The following is a 17,847-nucleotide window of genomic DNA, read 5'->3' on the forward strand; positions in this document are numbered from 1 at the left end:
CTAGGAGTTGAGGAGAAGGGTTAATCCTTCTCCGATGGATATTATGACTGTTAAAAGCACGTGAAGCTGTGTTTAGACGCTAGCAAGTCGTTTCATGGTAGATTACGCCTCCCCTGCATGGTACCACCCTGTCAGTAACACCTCATTTTACCCTGCAGTTTACTCAAAACCAAGCCCTCCGAACTAATAATTGTTCCACCCTCATGAGTTCCACTGCCCACCTGCACAGCGACGTTGAAAATTTAAATATCACAAACCACCACTCTTTGAGTTTCTGAATTTTATTTTTTACATCTTATACCTCATGAGTTCCACTGCTCACCTGCACAGCGACGTTGAAAATTTAAATATCACAAACCATCACACTCTTTCTGAATTTTATTTTTATATCTTTTACCGATCCCATCCCTAACAGTTTTTTTCCACACTCACTGAGTTCCTTCACCATTGCCTAATACGCATATCAATTTGAAACCGCTTAATGAAGAAATCATTGACTTCTTTTCACTTACTCATCAATGGAAATACCTCCTCCACCCCACCGCACCCACTGTATGTTTAAATCCGAGAAGAAGTCTACTCTTGTATTTTAAATTTTTGTAAAACTTTATGAAACCCAGCCATACAAAGCAAGTAACCAAGTTCCTTGCCGAAGACCTACACTCTAAGGTTATTTGTATCCTTCCGCGATAAGTTGACCCCTAAGAATAAGCCTTCTCTAGAAAGAATCCAGCTGTATGCTGTAAACTCCGGTTCGGCTACAGCCATCTTTTAAACACTTACATTTCCCAACTAGACGGCTCCCTTTTCTCTCTATGCCCAACCTGTTGCGCCCCACAGTACTTGCCAGTTTTGAACTGTCTCCAAAATTCCTCCGTGCTTACCAATGTGGCTTCGGCCCGTGGACACCTCGAAGCTTCTAGGCCTCGAGACGGAAGAGCATAACCCGACTTCAGCCTAAAATAACAATGATAAACGAAAGGGAATAATCAAACCTTCAGCATTTTTGTGAATCCTCAAAAACAAGAATAACATTCAGTTTAGTTCAGTTGTTTTCTGATCTCTTAGGCGTTTTTGTCGCCTCTCTCGATCAGCTCATGGTGTACTCTTTTTCGATTAATTCGTCTCAAATTTATCAATTCCGCTTGTCTTCCAGTATTTGTCCAGGTTGTTCTTGAAAGCGTTCAAGGTCTTCGAGTCAATTACTTCTCCTGGCAACATATTCCGATCTGTAGCTGATCTAATGGTAAAAAAAGGTTTTCCGCAATTCGAGGCTGGCCTTCTTCGTTATCATTTTCTTGTCGTTTGTCCTTGTGTCACGATTATTCAATTCGACAATGACTTTTGTAGCTTTTGGGTCATAACGGTTGTAACCTATTTTGAACATGTCGATCATTGTTCCTCGCGTGCTGTGGTATTCAAGTGACACAAATACATCATTCTTCTCAATTTATATAGCTAATGAATAAATACACCTATGTAAACCTATAGAAGTCATGCTATGTTTGTTTTTGTATCGCAAGTGGCCCGAGGCTTAGCTTCGCCCCGTGTCGAACTCTCTTGTGACCATGATTGCAGTTTTCAGACAGCAAGATGACAATTTCCTCTGATGTTTCAAACATTGATCTGACAAAGCCACAATGGAGTCAGGATACATTTGTTGGAAGAGCGAAGCACTTTTTTGTTGTCACAAACCCACTTAATCTTTTGAAGTCATCTGAAGAGCTTGAGAGGGCTCGGGAAATTGTTCTGAAGCACCAGTAAGTGTATCAGGTTGACAAGTGACACTTGTTTGAGGTAGCACGTGAAAACTCAGCTCTCAATTTAGGAAAGGAGAGAAGTTCCCAGGGATCACTTCAAAAGAACTCTGGCGACAGAAATACATCTATGATTCTGCTTTTCATCCTGATACTGGGGAGAAAATGATGCTGATTGGGCGCATGTCTGCTCAGGTGCCAATGAACATGACGATCGGGGGACTCATGCTCACTTTTTACAAGTTTGGATTCTAGTAGTTAGTTTGAGTTAATCAAGAGTAACTAGTTGCACAAATTGTGTTGCCCCTACCTATCATTTTTAATCGTTTGATTATTTTATCAATTTTTGTGGCACATGGATGACAACCGATCGTTAAAACTTGAAATAGGTGGAACATTATAGAAAAATTGGCAAACTTAAGCTTAGAGTGATCAGAGATGAACGTAGTTTTATCCACCGCTGTAAAATAATCGGGAAGCTAAACTGCTCAGCTTATTTTTGCTCAACACTGAAAAACGAATAATTTTCGGATCCGGATGATAGAGCTCCAATAAGATACTATCACTTTATCTGGCATGCTCCAAGCTATCTTTGAGGTAGCCTGCATAGCCCGAAAAAGTTCCGTCTTCCTTCCTTTTTTCAACTCTCTCGAGACTAGTCAGAACAACTTGGCGGCATTTCCTGAGTACAACTATTTAACAAGGATTCTCAAATTCCTTTGTGCTACCCTAAATGTAAAGTATGATATTTCTATATTGGTCTGTTTAGAACTACGCCAGCTGTTGTTTTTTGGCAGTGGGTCAATCAAAGTTTCAATGCAGTCGTGAACTACACAAATAGAAGTGGGGATAAGCCGATTGACAAAAAGTAAGTGTCTGTTCAATAAGAGTATGTTCTATGTAGTGTATCAAATTTTAAAGAATTGATAGCTGATCGGTTTTAGACAGCTTGGTCTTTCCTATATTGGAGCTACGGGAGGTGCTCTGGGTACAGCTCTAGGACTCAACTCTCTAGTGAAGGTGCGAGACTGAAGTACTTTTTCAAAGAAAGGAATCAAAATAGTTATTTTATTTTGCAATCAAAAGTCAAGATAGTGACTGAAAAAATTCTTTAGCTTTCCATTTCTAGCACATAGCTACATAACGGGTCTAGGACAACAAGCCGACGGCACTTCAAGCCGAAGGGACTTCATGCCGAAGTTGAAGTTTTACAACAACATCAAATCACTATTTTTCATCTGTAAAACGTTGCTTTTCAAAAATTTATGCAAGTTTAGTCCATAATAAGCGTTATTCATGATAATTAATCACTTCAGATTGGCACCCGTTAATAATATCAGTTTGTTTTTGAAATGCATAAGTTATAAACAAGAGAAATATCTTCAAATCGTGTTTTATTTTTCAACTTTCCTAAACATCAATTGGAGGCTAAAATTTTATGAAAGCGCCAATAACTACTGAAGAAAGACCATGAAATTGAGAAGATCTTCAAAAAAGTTTTCAAATTGATCATATTTCATGACTTTTTTATAGGTAATCAGAAGGTCAAAAGTATCATAGTAACCGAGGTTACAGTCAGGAGTCCCTTCATCACGTATTCCAGTCAAAATCCTTGCAATTTTCTAGATATGGTAGTAATAATGATAAAAGAAGATAGGCTCCTGACCGTAACCTAGGTTACTTTGATACTTTTGACCCTCTGATTACCCTTAAAAAAGTTTAAAAAAATACGATCAAGTTGAAAACTTTTTTGAAGATCTTCTCAATTTCATGATCATTCTTGAGTAGTTATTGGCGCTTTCATAAAATTTTACGAGACTTATTGAGACAATTTTTCGGCTTGAAGTCCCGTCGGCTTGATGTCCGGCACCCCTACTTAACAAGCAGCTTTTTTTGTATTTTGTTGATCTTAAGTTTGATGTTCGGTCGGTTGATATTATTGTAAAGAACCAATTTCCAAACAATGATAGCCGGTTACTGTTTGTACGCGGATTGACGAGAAAGCTATACAAACCTATAGAAAGTTAGTTAATTAGGCATAATTGAAATCATTTGTCCGAAAAAAAAGAATAAGAAACAAATTTTTTCCCCTAGTTTGTGCTAAATTAAGCTAAATTTTTGCATCGAAAATCAAGTTTTCTGAGCCTAAAGTTTTTCAGATAACTAACGTTACTCTATCGCTTTGCTCACTAGAAATTATATTGTACCTCTAAAAGTTTCAAACCGCTTTTTCTGAACTCTGGGAGTTTTTTAGGAAGTTTATAATGTCGTTCGAGATACGGCTAAAAGGACTTTAACATGATAGATACATCACTCGGCACATTTCGATGATTATTTACGGCACCTGATTTTGCGTGGTAAGAAGAAAAGAACTGAAACACCCGAATCCAAAGTTCCTTCCATTTTCAATGGTCGGAGCACTATGAAGATAAAATTTTCCTTGTGCTTAGAATCTGCCTCCCTTGGTGGGTCGCTTGGTGCCATTCGTAGCAGTTGGATCGGCCAATTGCATCAACATTCCCATGATGCGAAGCAGGTATTGTACTAAAAAGTTTAAAAATATATTTTTTTTTCGTTAGGGTTTCTTCGATTTAACTTGATGCGTGACGTTGAATCATGTGTTTTTCATGATGTTTGAAATACTGCGTTGAAAGCGTCAGTCAAATATTTTTGCTCCTCAATTTTCGGAGATTTAATATGGCTGCGTTCAGTTTATTGGCAACGCTGTGTGCTATCTTACTGAAATCAGAGAAAATCTATACAATTCAGAGAAAAATTGATACTGCGAAAGTTAGTTCACGTCACGCTGCCATCTAATTTTTGAAGCAATGTTAGATTTTTTCTTTGTATTGACTGAAGGGAGTTGTACGACGGGATTCCAGTATTCACGGATTCTGGCGAGAGAGTAGGAGACTCAGTGGCTGCTGCCAAAAAGGCCATCCCTATTGTCACTGTCTCCAGAGTCCTGATGGCAGTTCCTGGACTCAGTGAGTTTACGAACGTATTTTTCCCTAGTAAAAGTGCTAAATGATAAAGATAACCCGAAATCCAATTGCACGCTGTATCGTACTTCGATGATTTAGTTTGACAGTCTTAGGATTGACATAAGTGCTTCTGGAAATTTAAAGCTAACTACAAGGAGGGTACTTAGTGTCATATTACAAAGTCCTTTTTTACACAATCGGAGCGCAGTGTGCAGTAGAGTGTTTTTAGTTTTACTTCTTTCATGTTTTCATATTTGACCCTTTTGAAGCTATTTTAAGTCGTTTTCTCGCTTGTGTTTTTGAAGTTTAGCTTCGCTTTTGTATTACAGTTTGTAGAGGGCGTGAAATAATTTAAGGTCATTTTTAGCACTGGCCCCTATAGTAATGGATCAACTAGATAGGAAAACAACAATTCTCAAAAGACGACCTTGGATCGGAGCACCCATTCAAGTAGCTCTTTGTGGGTTGTTTCTAGTCTTTGCCACGCCTCTTTGTTGCGCCCTCTTTCCACAGCAGAGCTCACTCTCTTTCGAGAAGTTGGAGCCAGATCTGAAGAAAAAGGCACGAGCTGCAGGGCTCAATGAAAAGTGTTTCGTATATTTCAATAAAGGTTTGTAGCAGTCGATCAATCTGTACAATTCGAGTCAGAATAGTAAAAAAAAATTGACTAAATGGATTTAAAGGCAATTTTTTTCTCAAACTCTTCTAACAAATGCTAGAGCAAGTGTAGCCTTTTCAAAAATTTGTTAATTTGTAATACTTAAAACATGAGAGTAGTACGTTACTTTTGGAGAACCGGTTAGCGACTTGAATAGGTTGAATGTCTGACCCGAAATGTCCATATTTATATGAAAGTAACTTGAGGCAGTGGAAACATCCGATAGTTCGAAGTCCTTGAAGGGCGCCGAATTGCACTGAAAAGTGTGTTTTTAATGAGTTTGGCGCCATGCAAATGTGAGTGTTTTGCTCTCGTTTAAATCAATTTTACTTGAATAGTTCAAACTAGGGTGAAAATTTCAACTTTGTAGGTGCCTCATCAAAATACATTGGGGTTTCTTTTCCGGGCGAATGAAACGAGTTCAGTTTAAGTCAGACTTATTATAGACTATTGGATGTTTTTGAGGTCTCATCTTCTATCAAACTGCAGTCGTGTCTACATCAGCAATCTGTTAAATATGTCATCTATGAATCTCAGTGCAATTACATTCAATATTTAAAAAAAGTTTTGTTTTGCGGTACTACTTAGAGCCAGTTTATTTTCATGTTTAACTATATTTTTCTGGTCTTAATTTATGATTTAAGAAAAGTGTGCCAAACCGATAGCTCTTTATAGACTCCATTATCAACATATTTTTTATCGCATTCTTTTTGGTGCAAATGAAATAGCTCATTAGTGTTTTGCCTATTTTTTTTTCGAAATTTGATTTTTGAAGTTTTTTCTCATAGGATTCTAACCCCCTTTTTTTTAAAGAGAGCCATTTCATTTGAAAAAGGAAGACCTATCAAGCCTGAAGTCCAATCAAATCAGAAATAACTTTTTGTATTCATCTAGTTAAAAGTAGTTTTAATTTTTATAGTTTTTTGTATTAAAAAAACGTTCTCTTGAGTTTGTGTTCATTTCCAGATACTGTTTTGTTTTCAGACCCATTCCTTTTTAATAATAGCTCAATGACATTCCTTTTTTGTCTTCTTAATACTCTTTCAAGGTTCAAGTTGAGGTTCAATAAAATCAACGCAGTAGCTCGACAAATATAGAATTTTTTACCATAAAATCAACGCAGCAGCTCGACCCAGCACAGAATGTTTCAACATATTTTTTGTTTGTCTAATGTATATGCATACATGTTTATCCTTGCGGTAAGCAAGGGTATTGGAATCTGGTATTAGAATTTTTCGCATAAAGATTTTTGTTCACAGAATAGAGGCAATGGTAATCATTTCACTAACACCGTGTTTAATGTATAGTGTAGTATTTGCATATTAGGTTTGGGCTTTGCGTTCATATTATGAGTTTTTAATCAGTATTAATTCTGCCTAAAATTTTTGGAAAAATTTTGGCGCTGGAAGAGGTCGGCTATAATTTCGTCGCTGTTATTTCCGAATTTTTTTTGGTTTTATGCGATAGTGATTCATTCCTATATAAATTTTAGAAAAATTTAAATCAACCTAGACAATTAAAAAACTGATAAAAATAAAACGTAAAAGCGTTGTTGTTTTTGGTTGTTTGATCGGTTTTTATCGCATTCTTTTTGGTGCTGATGAAATAGCTCATTAGTTTTGCACATTTTTTTCGACATTTGATTTTAAAAGTTTTTTCTGATAGGATTCTAATCCTTTTTTTAAAGACAGCCATTTCATTTGAAAAGGAAAACCTATCAAGCTTGAAGTCCAATAAAATCAGAAATAACTATCTGTATTCATCTAATTAAAAGTGGTTTTAATGTGTTAAAATTGGTACGAAATAACTAGTTAATTTTTTATAGTTTTTCGTAGATTAAAAAAAAAACGTTCTCTTGAGTTTTTGTTTATTTCCAGATACTGTTTTGTTTTCGGACTCATTCATTTTTAAAAATAGCACAATGATATTCCTTTTTTATCTTTTTGTAGCGTGTTATTTATTTAGCGTTTCTTCGATTTTGGTGTTTGTTGAACTTTCTATTTTTAAAATTTTTTGTCAGACCGGAGTTTCTTTTTTCAGGAAGGAAAGTTGGCGTTTGTTTTCGGCTTTAGAACTTCAATTATTTTGTTTGTTTTTAGCAGCGTCTCTTTCTTGTTTCTACATCTTTGTTTGTTTCGAGCTTTTTTCAGCGATTTCTGCTTTAAGCAAGAAGAATAATTAAGATTTTGATTTGTTTGTAATTGTTTTTAAAAAATATCATTTTTGATAGTTTTTCGTTTCTAGAAACGTTTTAGATTTTTCAGGTGAGGTGTGTTTTTTTATTTATCTTACTTGTTTTGATTGTTGCAAAATGATGTGAAATTGTTCGGTAAATTCATGTTGTCTTGTCTGAAAACAACCAATGTTTTTTTTTCATCAGCGTGCTACTTACGAATAGTTTCATCGGGTTTGTTCGGCATAGCTGACCAGTTTAAAACGTCAGTTGGAGTCAAATTGATTTCGTTTCTAGTTAACTTTTCGAAAATATTTTCCAACATTTTTCCAATCTGATTTTTAAATTTTTTCTAGACATACATTTTTTTCCATTGCAAGTGGTGCGAAGATCTGCTTCGCCTCTGTGTCAGTAATTTAATTAGTTTGTTGATCTCGCTATTTTTGATCTAATTGGGTTGATTCCATAGCTTTTCACAGTTTTAGTCGGTCTTGGGCTTTTTTTATTGTTTGAAAGTTTTTGACTCTAATAAGTTTTTTGTTTACACAAACCAAACTTGTGTTATAGTATAAATTGTCTTTTTTCCCAACCTGAGTCGCAAATATTGTTGCGATGCATATATTGTTGCGAAGCAAATATAGTAGCGACAAAATGTGTTCATTTTGAAAGTTTTCATATAGATCAATAACCAGCTATTAAGTACAGCCAATGCTAAGGATATTAACCCAGACTTTTATATTACAAACAGCTCTAGCTTCAAGGTATCATGGATATGTAGCGTAGAGGTAGTGAATGAGACCTGCAACAAAATATGAGGATTCGAACCTGGTCAGTTTCGGATGTTTTAAATAAATGTTTTCGTATACTTGTTAAAATGCGTCCGTTCTATAAATTGAGGCATGTTAGTTGGTAATTTTTTTTTCAAATTGACTGATACTGCTAATGCGTCATAATTGGCTTGCGTCACTTTGCAAATAAGTAGACTCATAATTGGGGTGCGTTGCTTAATAAATTTTGTAGCCTCAAAGTTTTACTCTTTCAGTTTTTCCCAGTAGCGTTATCGGCCATGTTTTTGCTTATGTACGCGAAGTGCAACTTCGCCTGTGTTAGTCTTTTCAATTCCGTTTTTCAGGTTAGTTCTTCCATTGTGATCTTTGTTGAACCCTAGCTTGAACCCTCCCTATGGTTTAGATGACTGATTTCTGCAAATTGAAAAACGAGTTTTTTTGTTTCTTCAACCGACAATTTTTTCAACTGAGTTTGTTTATCTTTTATTTCCATTTCCTTCGCATAAGAAAGAGAAAATTGTAGACTTCTATTAGGATGAATCAAAAATTCGACTTGAAGTTTTAAAAAGAAAGCAAAGAATTTTAAAAAAGTGAGCCTGAGTTACTTCTTGTTTTGACCACTGAAAAGAGGGAGGAACTTCAAAGGGGGAGAAACGGATGTGTTTCAGTTTTTTTTCACACAAAATCAGGTACTACAAATGATTATTGGAATTGGTCTGGTAATACATCATATTAAAGCGCTTTTGGTGGTGAATTGAACGACATCAAATTGTATAAAGTTTTCTCAATGTCGGGAAAAAACGGTTCGAATTTTTTGGGTTTCAGTCAAATTTTGAGCAAATAAAGGAGCAAGCGGGCTTAAGCTGTGAAAATTTAGTTTAACTCCTTTTTGGAGTTTTTTTCAGTAAAATTTTGGGAATGAATCTCAAAAAAACGCGAACATTCTGAAATTTTTTCTGATTTGTTTGTTCGTTTTTTCATTTAAATTCGAAAAAAATTTTTTTTTGTATTTTTTATGATTGGTCATTGGAAAATTCTGTGCTGAATGCACAGTAAGCGTCTATCCTTGTTTTTTATAGTGCTGCTTTATCAGTTTTTTTAACGAATTAATTGGTCTTAAGTAGTACGAAGGTCTTGGTTGTATCGCAAGTGGTGCGAAGCTCCTCTTCAGCTCTGTTGCAGAAGTCGTTTTAATAAGCGTTGAAGTTTAAGAGCAATGTGAATAATAATAAGAGAAGCTGGCTATCTGGGAAGTACGACTGAAGTTTCGGCCACGTTAATACAAAAACGGATTTTTTTGTTAGATTTGCGTCGCTTTTTGTCCGTTTTGTGATGAGAGAAACTAGATTAAAACTTGTGCGCGATTAAATTAGGCATAATTACCAACAGTTGACTTCATAATTAAATAAAAACAAAGAAACCGATCAAGTTTTCAAATGATATACGGTGCATGGATATAAAATCTAGCATTCAAAATCGCAATTGTTACATATAGATAAGTGTAGCGCTAACGCGTACGAGTCCCTAGTCGCCGTTTTGAACAGTGGGCAAGATAACAGCAAAACTCTGTGCTCAGAATAACGTAATGGTAAAACATCTGTCTTATTTCAAGTTTATGCACTAGTTTTTAGCTACAAATTTACTATAAATGATCGATATGTAATTGTGAACGAGTAGATTTTTAAAGCACAGTTCAAAACTATTAGAGTGACTTGAACTGAATTGGAATTATCTGAGCTGACGAGACGCTGAATCAATCCATTGCATAAGAAGATCTAATTTGCAACTGAAAACAAAAATGAAAACCGGAAATTACTGCTGCTGAAAATGAATCCAAATTACTTCTGAAGTATGCAAATAAGTTACTCATAAAATATGCAAGCCAGTTATTCCAACGTCATCTTAGCTCTACTTCTGGTTGTATGCACAACCGTTTCTGAATCCAGCAAACCTCAATCGGCAGAAAACTCCGAGGGAGACGGGGATCCATGCGGTGACCAGCCCTGTGGGGAGAAGGGAACATGTGCTGATTTGGGGAACGGGTTCGGCTATGCCTGTCAATGCGAGAGGGGATGGACAGATGACGAGAACTTCCAACAACCTAACTGCAAGTAAGTGCTGAACTGAAAGGATGCGCGCTACATTAAAATGAAAAAAAATTCTATCCTGGAGAATAAAAAAAGCGCAAGATATAACTTTAAGAGAAGAAAAGGGAAGCTAAACTTAATAGCATGTGCTAAGTAAGTATCATTACGCTCGCAATTAGAATACAGTCAAATCTCGATTTAGCGGACTCCCGATTTAACGTAAACCTCGGTATAGACCTGTATAGACCTTTTTAGGATTATCAACTAGTTTAACAGAGTCACTTGAATCGTTGAATCAATTTACCTTTGGTTCATATCAAATCAAAAGTCTGAGGTTCATTCGCTCATGTGGCGTAGAGCTACCGCGCTTGCCTTTTAAGACAAAGGTCAATGATTCGAATGCGGCCAGGACCTGTTTTTTAAAACAGAAAATTTTCCGCGCGTCAAAAAGTTTTTGCCGGACTTCTGTTTGTCTGCTCTTTTATCGACTTATTTGCCGCAGCACCAAATTGGCCTAAAATTTAGGCAGTTTTTATTCAAATTAAAAACATTTAGTGAATTCCGGTTTTCAAGAAATTTTTTTTGCTAATTTTTGACTTTTGTTCATGTTGTTTATTAAAGAGTTTAGGATGTTGTTTTCTGTTTAAACACATCGAGTGTTCTGTGGATTTGGCGCAGTTGTAACACCCATGCTTGAGACGACAGATGTCCGATTCCAGCCGGGTTTTTTTGTGGTAACTGAAATTTTTAGACTATTTTTGGACTTTCGTGTCTGCTAAGTTTAGTCGGCTTAGGTCCCGCAGAAAGTTTCGACTTTTTTCAGCATTTTGAAAGCTCTTTGTAAAACTTCTATTGGTGCAGGTAATTTTTTTCAGGAACTGTTTGTCGTTTTATAATTTCTATAATTTTTTTGACATAAAAACGATTTTTTTGTTGAGTTTTTTCTTTTCAATTTTTATTTTGCCTTTTTATTTGCTGGTTATCATAGTCATTCAATTTTGCATTGCAAGTGATGCAAAGCTCCGCTTCTTCTATGTGTCATATTTGCCCTCAGTTATTCATTCCCAATTTATTTTTGAGGTAGCAGAAAAATGACTTGAAACCTAAAACTGATTTTGCTGATAAAATAGCTCATTTTTTAAGGTTCTGATTCAAATTATTTTTCTTCATTTTTTCAATCGTTTTGATTACATGCTAAAGAAAGTGACTTCAAATTTCAAAAATGACAAATATTTTGTGTTGAGATTAATTGGGTTAAGAAAACTTTTCTCATCTGAAGTAAGATGTTTCAAAATACGATGCTTCAGTTGCTTCTTGTTTAATTCACCCAAACGGTTTCAACTATGAGCAAAACGTGTTAGCATTACAAGTCAAATATAAATATTTACTTTTCGAAATTTTTTGAAGCAAAATGTAAAAGATCTGAAAATTTTTTAGTTGCGTCACTTTTTTCTCCAGTATATACTGGGCGAAATTGAGAACGTAACATATAGTTTTTATTGCCCGAAATATTTTTTATCTTCGAGAATTTTTTGAATTAAAAAAAAATCTGCATGGTGATAGGCGCCTTAAGATTAAGTTAAGAAGCTCCATTCGAGTAATGATTTCAGTCAAAGTTATTTTCTTAGATTAAGTTCAGCCATATTTTCATCCATATTTACAAAGAAACTCAATAATAGAAGGAAATCAAATCGAAATGCTTCAATTTTTTGGATTGAATTGCAATCGCTGATCGAATTTAGAAAATCACGCATTTTCCTATTATTTTTCATACCTTAGGTTTCCAATAAAACTTACATGTTAATCGATTGCCTTGGAAATTTTGGCTGCTTGGAAATCCTTGGCTGCTTTCGTTGCGATTGCTACCAGCAAGCAATCCGAGTTGTGTTTTCTAATGATTGGCTGTTTCTTTACTTAGTATCAGTGTTTAGAAAATACGACGAGAAAACATGTCATGATTCACTATGCGAACATGGGGGAAAGTGTCCCGCAAATGACCCCGATAACCCGAATTGCGAGTGCACCCCTGGCTACATGGGCAGATGGTGTGAACATGCTGGCGAAGGTCAATCGGGAAGCTCCTCCAAATGGGTTGGGGGTCGATTGAGGTCGCGAATGGGTCCGGTATCTCTTTCAACTATCATTGGTATTGTTGTCGCTGTTTCGGGTGTTCTGCTAGTCTGCTCGTTGATATGTCTGGTACAATGTGTGAAACGTAGAAATGCGGCCAGAAAAACGAAGTCGGCGAAAGCGTTCAAGTTCAACAAGCAGAAAGCTGAAAGTGCAGATACATTGCGCTCGTCGCAGTCGACTATTGACGAGGAAAAGTCGTTACTGTCTCCACAAGCTTCTCCAAGAGGAGAGATGGGGATAGGTCATAATGTGTCTACGGCACCCAGTACAAGAACCCCATTGGCTAATCATGGAGCGCCTGCTTTAGCTTTCAATGAGTACTAGAAAAGTGAATTCACTAAGTGCTTATTCAAGCAAATCAGAAAGTGATCAATGCCTTAGTGTCAACGGCAACCAAGTAAAATTGAATTGAAATAAGCTGCCATCATTGTTTCTGGTTTGCAATGGAGTAGACTTGTTGATAACCCAGGTTTCATTGCATTAATAGTCAAGCAGATTATCTGGGACTGACGGATTTTGTTTAAGTCTCAAAATTAGTTCCAATTTTTGATCTATAGTTTGCAAGTTTGAAGCAATGTGTCATGATTTAAGAAAGAGCCTGATGTCAAGCAATATAGCAGAAGTTATCATTATTGAGAAAAATGTACAGAATTTTTGACTGCATTCATTCATCGATCTTCATTTTTTTTTCGATCGGACTAATAAATTTACAATCACGTTTTTGGAATAAGTGGAGCTTGCGCTATAGGCATTAATTTTAATAGGGCATACGTTTCTAATTCGTACAGCAGTAAAAAAAATTTCAGATATTTTCGTGTTCAAGCTTTTGTATGCCAGGTACTATTTCATCTACAAGTTTCAGTGACGTAAATAAAACCAAAGGCCCTGAGGTCAAATCTGATCAGGACCTGGTTTTTTTCAAACGGGAAACATTGTGTTTCAAAATCAATAATCGGCCTGTGAATTGTCTGTTTGTTTTGTCGGCTTATTGCCACTCGTTTTGTTTTTGGTGCTCGCAATTTTCATTAATTTTGCAGGTGTTTTGACGTGTCTAGACTTATAATTGGCGTGCGTCGCTCAACAAATTATGTAGAAATTGAGCCAGGCGGGTAAATAATTCACATTTAACTTTATCAACTCTGATTTTGATTTTTTTTGTAAAGGGTATCACCCTATTTTCTCGATTAAGCTATCTCTTTTTGCGTATTTTGGATGGAAATTAATTGCTCATGCTTTTATATGTTTCAATAGGGATGAGCCTTAAAATTTCAGTTCCAAAACTTTTTTTAGATTAGTTTTGTTTTGGGCTCAACGGGAGTCGATTTAAGTTTTGCTATTTTAGGACGTCGGAACATTCTACGATTTACACAGTAAGGGGCTATACTTGATTTTATTGGAATTTGGTTGAAGTTAGTTTTTGAACTTTTTTCAGTTTTTGATAGTTACAGCGATTATAACTCAACTGCTATACCCAACAAACCCCTATGAGTATACCCAATCGGTGTTTTCGAAGTAATTCTTAATATAATCCTTACACAAGTAAAGCTTGTGTTATAGTATGAACTATTTTATTTTCCAACCTAAGTCGCAAATATTGTTGCGGCGCACATATTGTTGCGACAAATTGTGTGCATTTTGAAAGTGTTCACTTTGATCAATATGCAGCTTTCAAGTACAGCTAATGCTAAGGCTGTTAATTGAAATTTTTTCAGTTTTGAAAGTTACAGCGATTATAAAGCTCGAATTTTATAAGATTAGTTTTGTTTTGGGCTCAACGGGAGTATCTGAATCATTTTTATTGCCATTTCAGTTATGATTACAGTTACAGTTTTTAGTTTTTTTTGCCTTTCCGTTTCAGTTACAGTTACAGTTTTTTTGGATTTCTATTCAGTTTTAGTTACAGTTTCAGTTTGACGTTTCAGTTTAGAAAAAAAAACAAGGAGCAAAGTTGTATTACAAATTTTAAGGAACAAAGTGGCTATCGTATCGAACAAAGTGGTTAACAAAGTTCAATCTAGCCACTGACGGTTGGAGGCAATCAGGGTGCGTTCTCGAAGCGCGCTGTTTGAGAGAACTCTTAGGCGCCCTTCTGCTTGTATAGCTGCACCCGAGAATAAACGTTCAACTCCCACACCAGCACCACTGAAACACAAGTTCGCCAAAGCAAAGTGGGATAGTTCTGGAGCTGTCAGCAAGCGAGCGCGCCAAAATTTGTGCACATATTCTACGTGTTTGTTCAAGTCGATCTCAAACAGAGGTTGCAAATTGTCTGCTTGCACGGCACAGAGAATTTGCCGCAACTCACATACTTGATAACGTTATCGAAGCCGTATTTTTTGTCAGATATCTTGTGCGCGCTTGCTCTGGGACACACGGCGACGTATGTTGCAAGCAGTTCGTTGAGATGCCGCTGTCGATAGTCGTTTTTGGGAAGTTGGGATTGGGATGTTTGAGCCCCAGAACATGTTTGAGCCCCAGAAATGCTCACGAATATGTCAAGCGTCTGCACAGTAGCGGCCTCAGTTCTCGTTCTTTTCTCCTCTGCCTCTATTGCTTCAACTTGCCCATGCCACACTGGGTGTTTCTTCTTGATGTGCAGTTTCAAGTTCGTCGGACCGTGCTTAACGAGGCTCGTAAACGTGCAGTCGGCGTCCGTACTGAGATAGGTGGTTTTAGTTTCGTTAACAACGAAAAACTGATGAACAGAGCTGCTACGCTTTCTTCCCGTCGTTGACATGTTGATCTGGAAAGTGACACAAATGGAGCAACGTCGAGTATATATAGCCGGAACAACTGTAACTGCAACTGAAATGAAGATAATGTTTAATTCCGTTACAGTTGCAGTTAGCCGATTGCGGTAATTCCAGTTTCAGTTACAGTTTCAGTTAGGGAAAAAAGTTTCAGTTAGCCAGTTTCAGTTACAGTTAGTTTTACTTTCAGTTACACTTGGACACACTAAACGGGAGTTGATACAAGTTTTGTGGACTTAGCTGCCGCTTGCTAAAGGATACTTTATTTTTTCTCAGGCGGACTGTAGAAATCGCTTTAGTTGAACATATAACATTTCTTAAATTAAGTTATCGTCTTCCCAGAAAAATATGTCTCTTTGTCTATTAAATAACTTGTAATGCAGCTGTGTCGCATGTTGAACTTTTTTTATTTTTGGTCTTTAAAAACTAGGTTCCTTCACTGTTGGTCTCAACGTAACGCAGAAATTGCCTATTGTTGTTTTGAATAATTCAGTGATATAAAAATTCAAACTGAACCGTTCAAAACTTTTTATGACAGCAACTTCTAATGGCTTTTTTTTTGGTTTCGGCTCAATAGGCGTCTACCCTCTTTTTTGTCGGCTTAGTGGCTGTTTCAGAAGTACTGAATGTTTATTTTATGATAGCGGTTGTGTTGATTGGCTGTTTTTCTGAATTTATCATTTTTCCTAATAAAGTTCGATTTTTTCCAGTTCAAAGATCAATTATTTCCTTTTTATTTTCTATTCGCTAGCTTGCAGTGCGCCTACGCTGAATCGCAAAAGATGCGAAACTCCGCATTGATTTTTTGTTAATAAAACGAGATGCAAATTTTCATCGAACAGTTGGTGTTTCAAAATGAGGGCCCTCGTCTATAATTAATCATAGAATGTTCAGAGCTCTGCTGAAGTTTATAAGACTGAAATTCATCAGACAGAAAAAAAGTCGTTTGAATTGTTCAACACTGTTTCTCAGTAATAAAAAAAACATTAAAAATTTTGTAGAAAACTGCGCAGAAACTTAGAAATAGTAGGTGGTTTAACTTTTAATTTAGAGATTTTTTAAATGAATAAAAGGAATATTTAAATGAATGAAAGCAGCGTGGCGTGTCTCTTTCACCTTGCTTGGACAATCCCTGTGGCTTCCATGGTCTCTGTCTACCCTCTGGCCCTAGTGTATATTTGTGCGAGTGTGAAGTGGGATGGACTCAAGACCAGACTAAGCCAACACCCAACTGCATGTAAGACTGATTGGAGGAAATCTACCAATAGTAGAACCCTATGAAAACCAACAAGCTATTCCAGGTTTTTAACTCTCGTTCGAAAACAAATTCACCTAAAAGTTGCTTCAGCTCCTTTGTGAAGCGAGTAACGGGAAAATAATTGAAACTTAAATGTTCGGATTTCGGTTCCCCCAATGGCAGAAGGTATAAGAAAAGGTGTCTGCTATTTGTAAACCAGTGGCACTGAGCAGGCCGGGGGCAAATAAAAAAAAATACCGCCCAGCCCTATCATAAATTTCATTCGATTATCTCAAATTTTTTTTTCAAATTTATGATTGACGTGTAAATGTTGAATATTGGGTATTTACACAACGTGTATAAATAATTAAAGGATGAATCAAAAGATGTTATCTAAAAGTTTCCGGCTCTTGTCCTAGATTTTTGCTGGTGCAAAATGTTTTTTGCTGATTTTGACGTTAAAAGTCGGAGCGGAATTCTATTATAGCAGGGTCTATTGGGTTCTGAAAACGGCCTGAAAATTGAGTTCAACTATCTGTTTCATATTTTTTTCCTATATTAAACGATTATTGGTATTTTCGCCGAGATATTTTTTCAATTGCAGCTTTTTTTCGTATTTTTGGTCGGTAATTTCGTTTCTCTTAATTTGGGAGTTGGACATGGTGATTTTCGCGTCGTCTCTTCCTTCAAACAGTGGTTGTGGCAATGTCTGTGTACTTGGGGGGGGGGGGGCAGTTCACATGCTTTGGGAGCAGTTAATCATGCAGATGAAAGGACAAAATTAAAGTGGCCGGTTTCAAGGTTCATTTTTCATTTGTTGCGGGAGAACCGATAAAAGTGCAAAACATCAGGCTATGTAGGCGGGATTTAAGCGTTAATGTTTTATTGAGGGGAATTGAAAAATCACAGCTGAAATGAATACTATTCGCAGGATCAGTTCGTCTTTCGATTGTAAAGACGACAACTGTGAAAACGAAGGTCAATGTCCTAAATACAAATCACATGTGAACAGAAACAACATCCGCATGGAAAATGCCTCCTATGTACCATCTGTAGTCTCGTGCGTGTGTCCCAAGGGATTTGATGGCCACTTTTGTGAGCGGTCATTAGGACAAATTGGAACAAAGCAGTGGCACCGGAAAAAGTTTCATTTGAGATTCCAGATTTTTTTTTCAGAAATTTGCACTGCATAATTAAATTGGAATTTGTCTATCAGTTCTGATAAAATAGAAAATACTGAAATAATAGCTATCACTTCTAGGCGCACATCGACATGTCAT

General features: G+C 36.4%; 2 protein-coding genes across 3 annotated transcripts; both read left to right on the forward strand.

Annotated features, from left to right (window-relative positions):
- Positions 1–1,582: 1,582 nt before the first annotated feature.
- LOC134845532 (sideroflexin-3-like) lies at positions 1,583–6,109 on the forward strand. The gene is made up of 7 exons (XM_063862462.1): positions 1,583–1,760; positions 1,829–1,999; positions 2,527–2,625; positions 2,702–2,777; positions 4,208–4,293; positions 4,617–4,744; positions 5,109–6,109. Exons 1-7 carry the CDS (start codon positions 1,594–1,596, stop codon positions 5,357–5,359), a joined length of 978 nt encoding a protein of 325 aa, XP_063718532.1. The 5' UTR covers positions 1,583–1,593; the 3' UTR covers positions 5,360–6,109.
- Positions 6,110–10,012: 3,903 nt separating this feature from the next.
- LOC134846223 (delta-like protein B) lies at positions 10,013–16,577 on the forward strand. 2 transcript variants are annotated; one of them, XR_010162789.1, is made up of 3 exons: positions 10,013–10,471; positions 12,379–13,223; positions 16,428–16,577. XR_010162789.1 is itself a non-coding variant. In XM_063863487.1 (2 exons), the coding sequence occupies exons 1-2, from the start codon at positions 10,236–10,238 to the stop codon at positions 12,902–12,904; spliced, it is 762 nt and encodes a 253-aa protein (XP_063719557.1). In that variant the 5' UTR covers positions 10,013–10,235; the 3' UTR covers positions 12,905–13,233. The 2 variants fall into 2 exon arrangements, 1 of the variants encoding a protein (XP_063719557.1); XM_063863487.1 differs by lacking the exon at positions 16,428–16,577 and having other exon boundaries at positions 12,379–13,233.
- The last annotated feature ends 1,270 nt before the right edge of the window (positions 16,578–17,847 follow it).

This window comes from Symsagittifera roscoffensis, chromosome 5 (assembly GCF_963678635.1).
Source record: "Symsagittifera roscoffensis chromosome 5, txSymRosc1.1, whole genome shotgun sequence".
Taxonomy (NCBI): Eukaryota; Metazoa; Xenacoelomorpha; order Acoela; family Convolutidae; genus Symsagittifera; species Symsagittifera roscoffensis.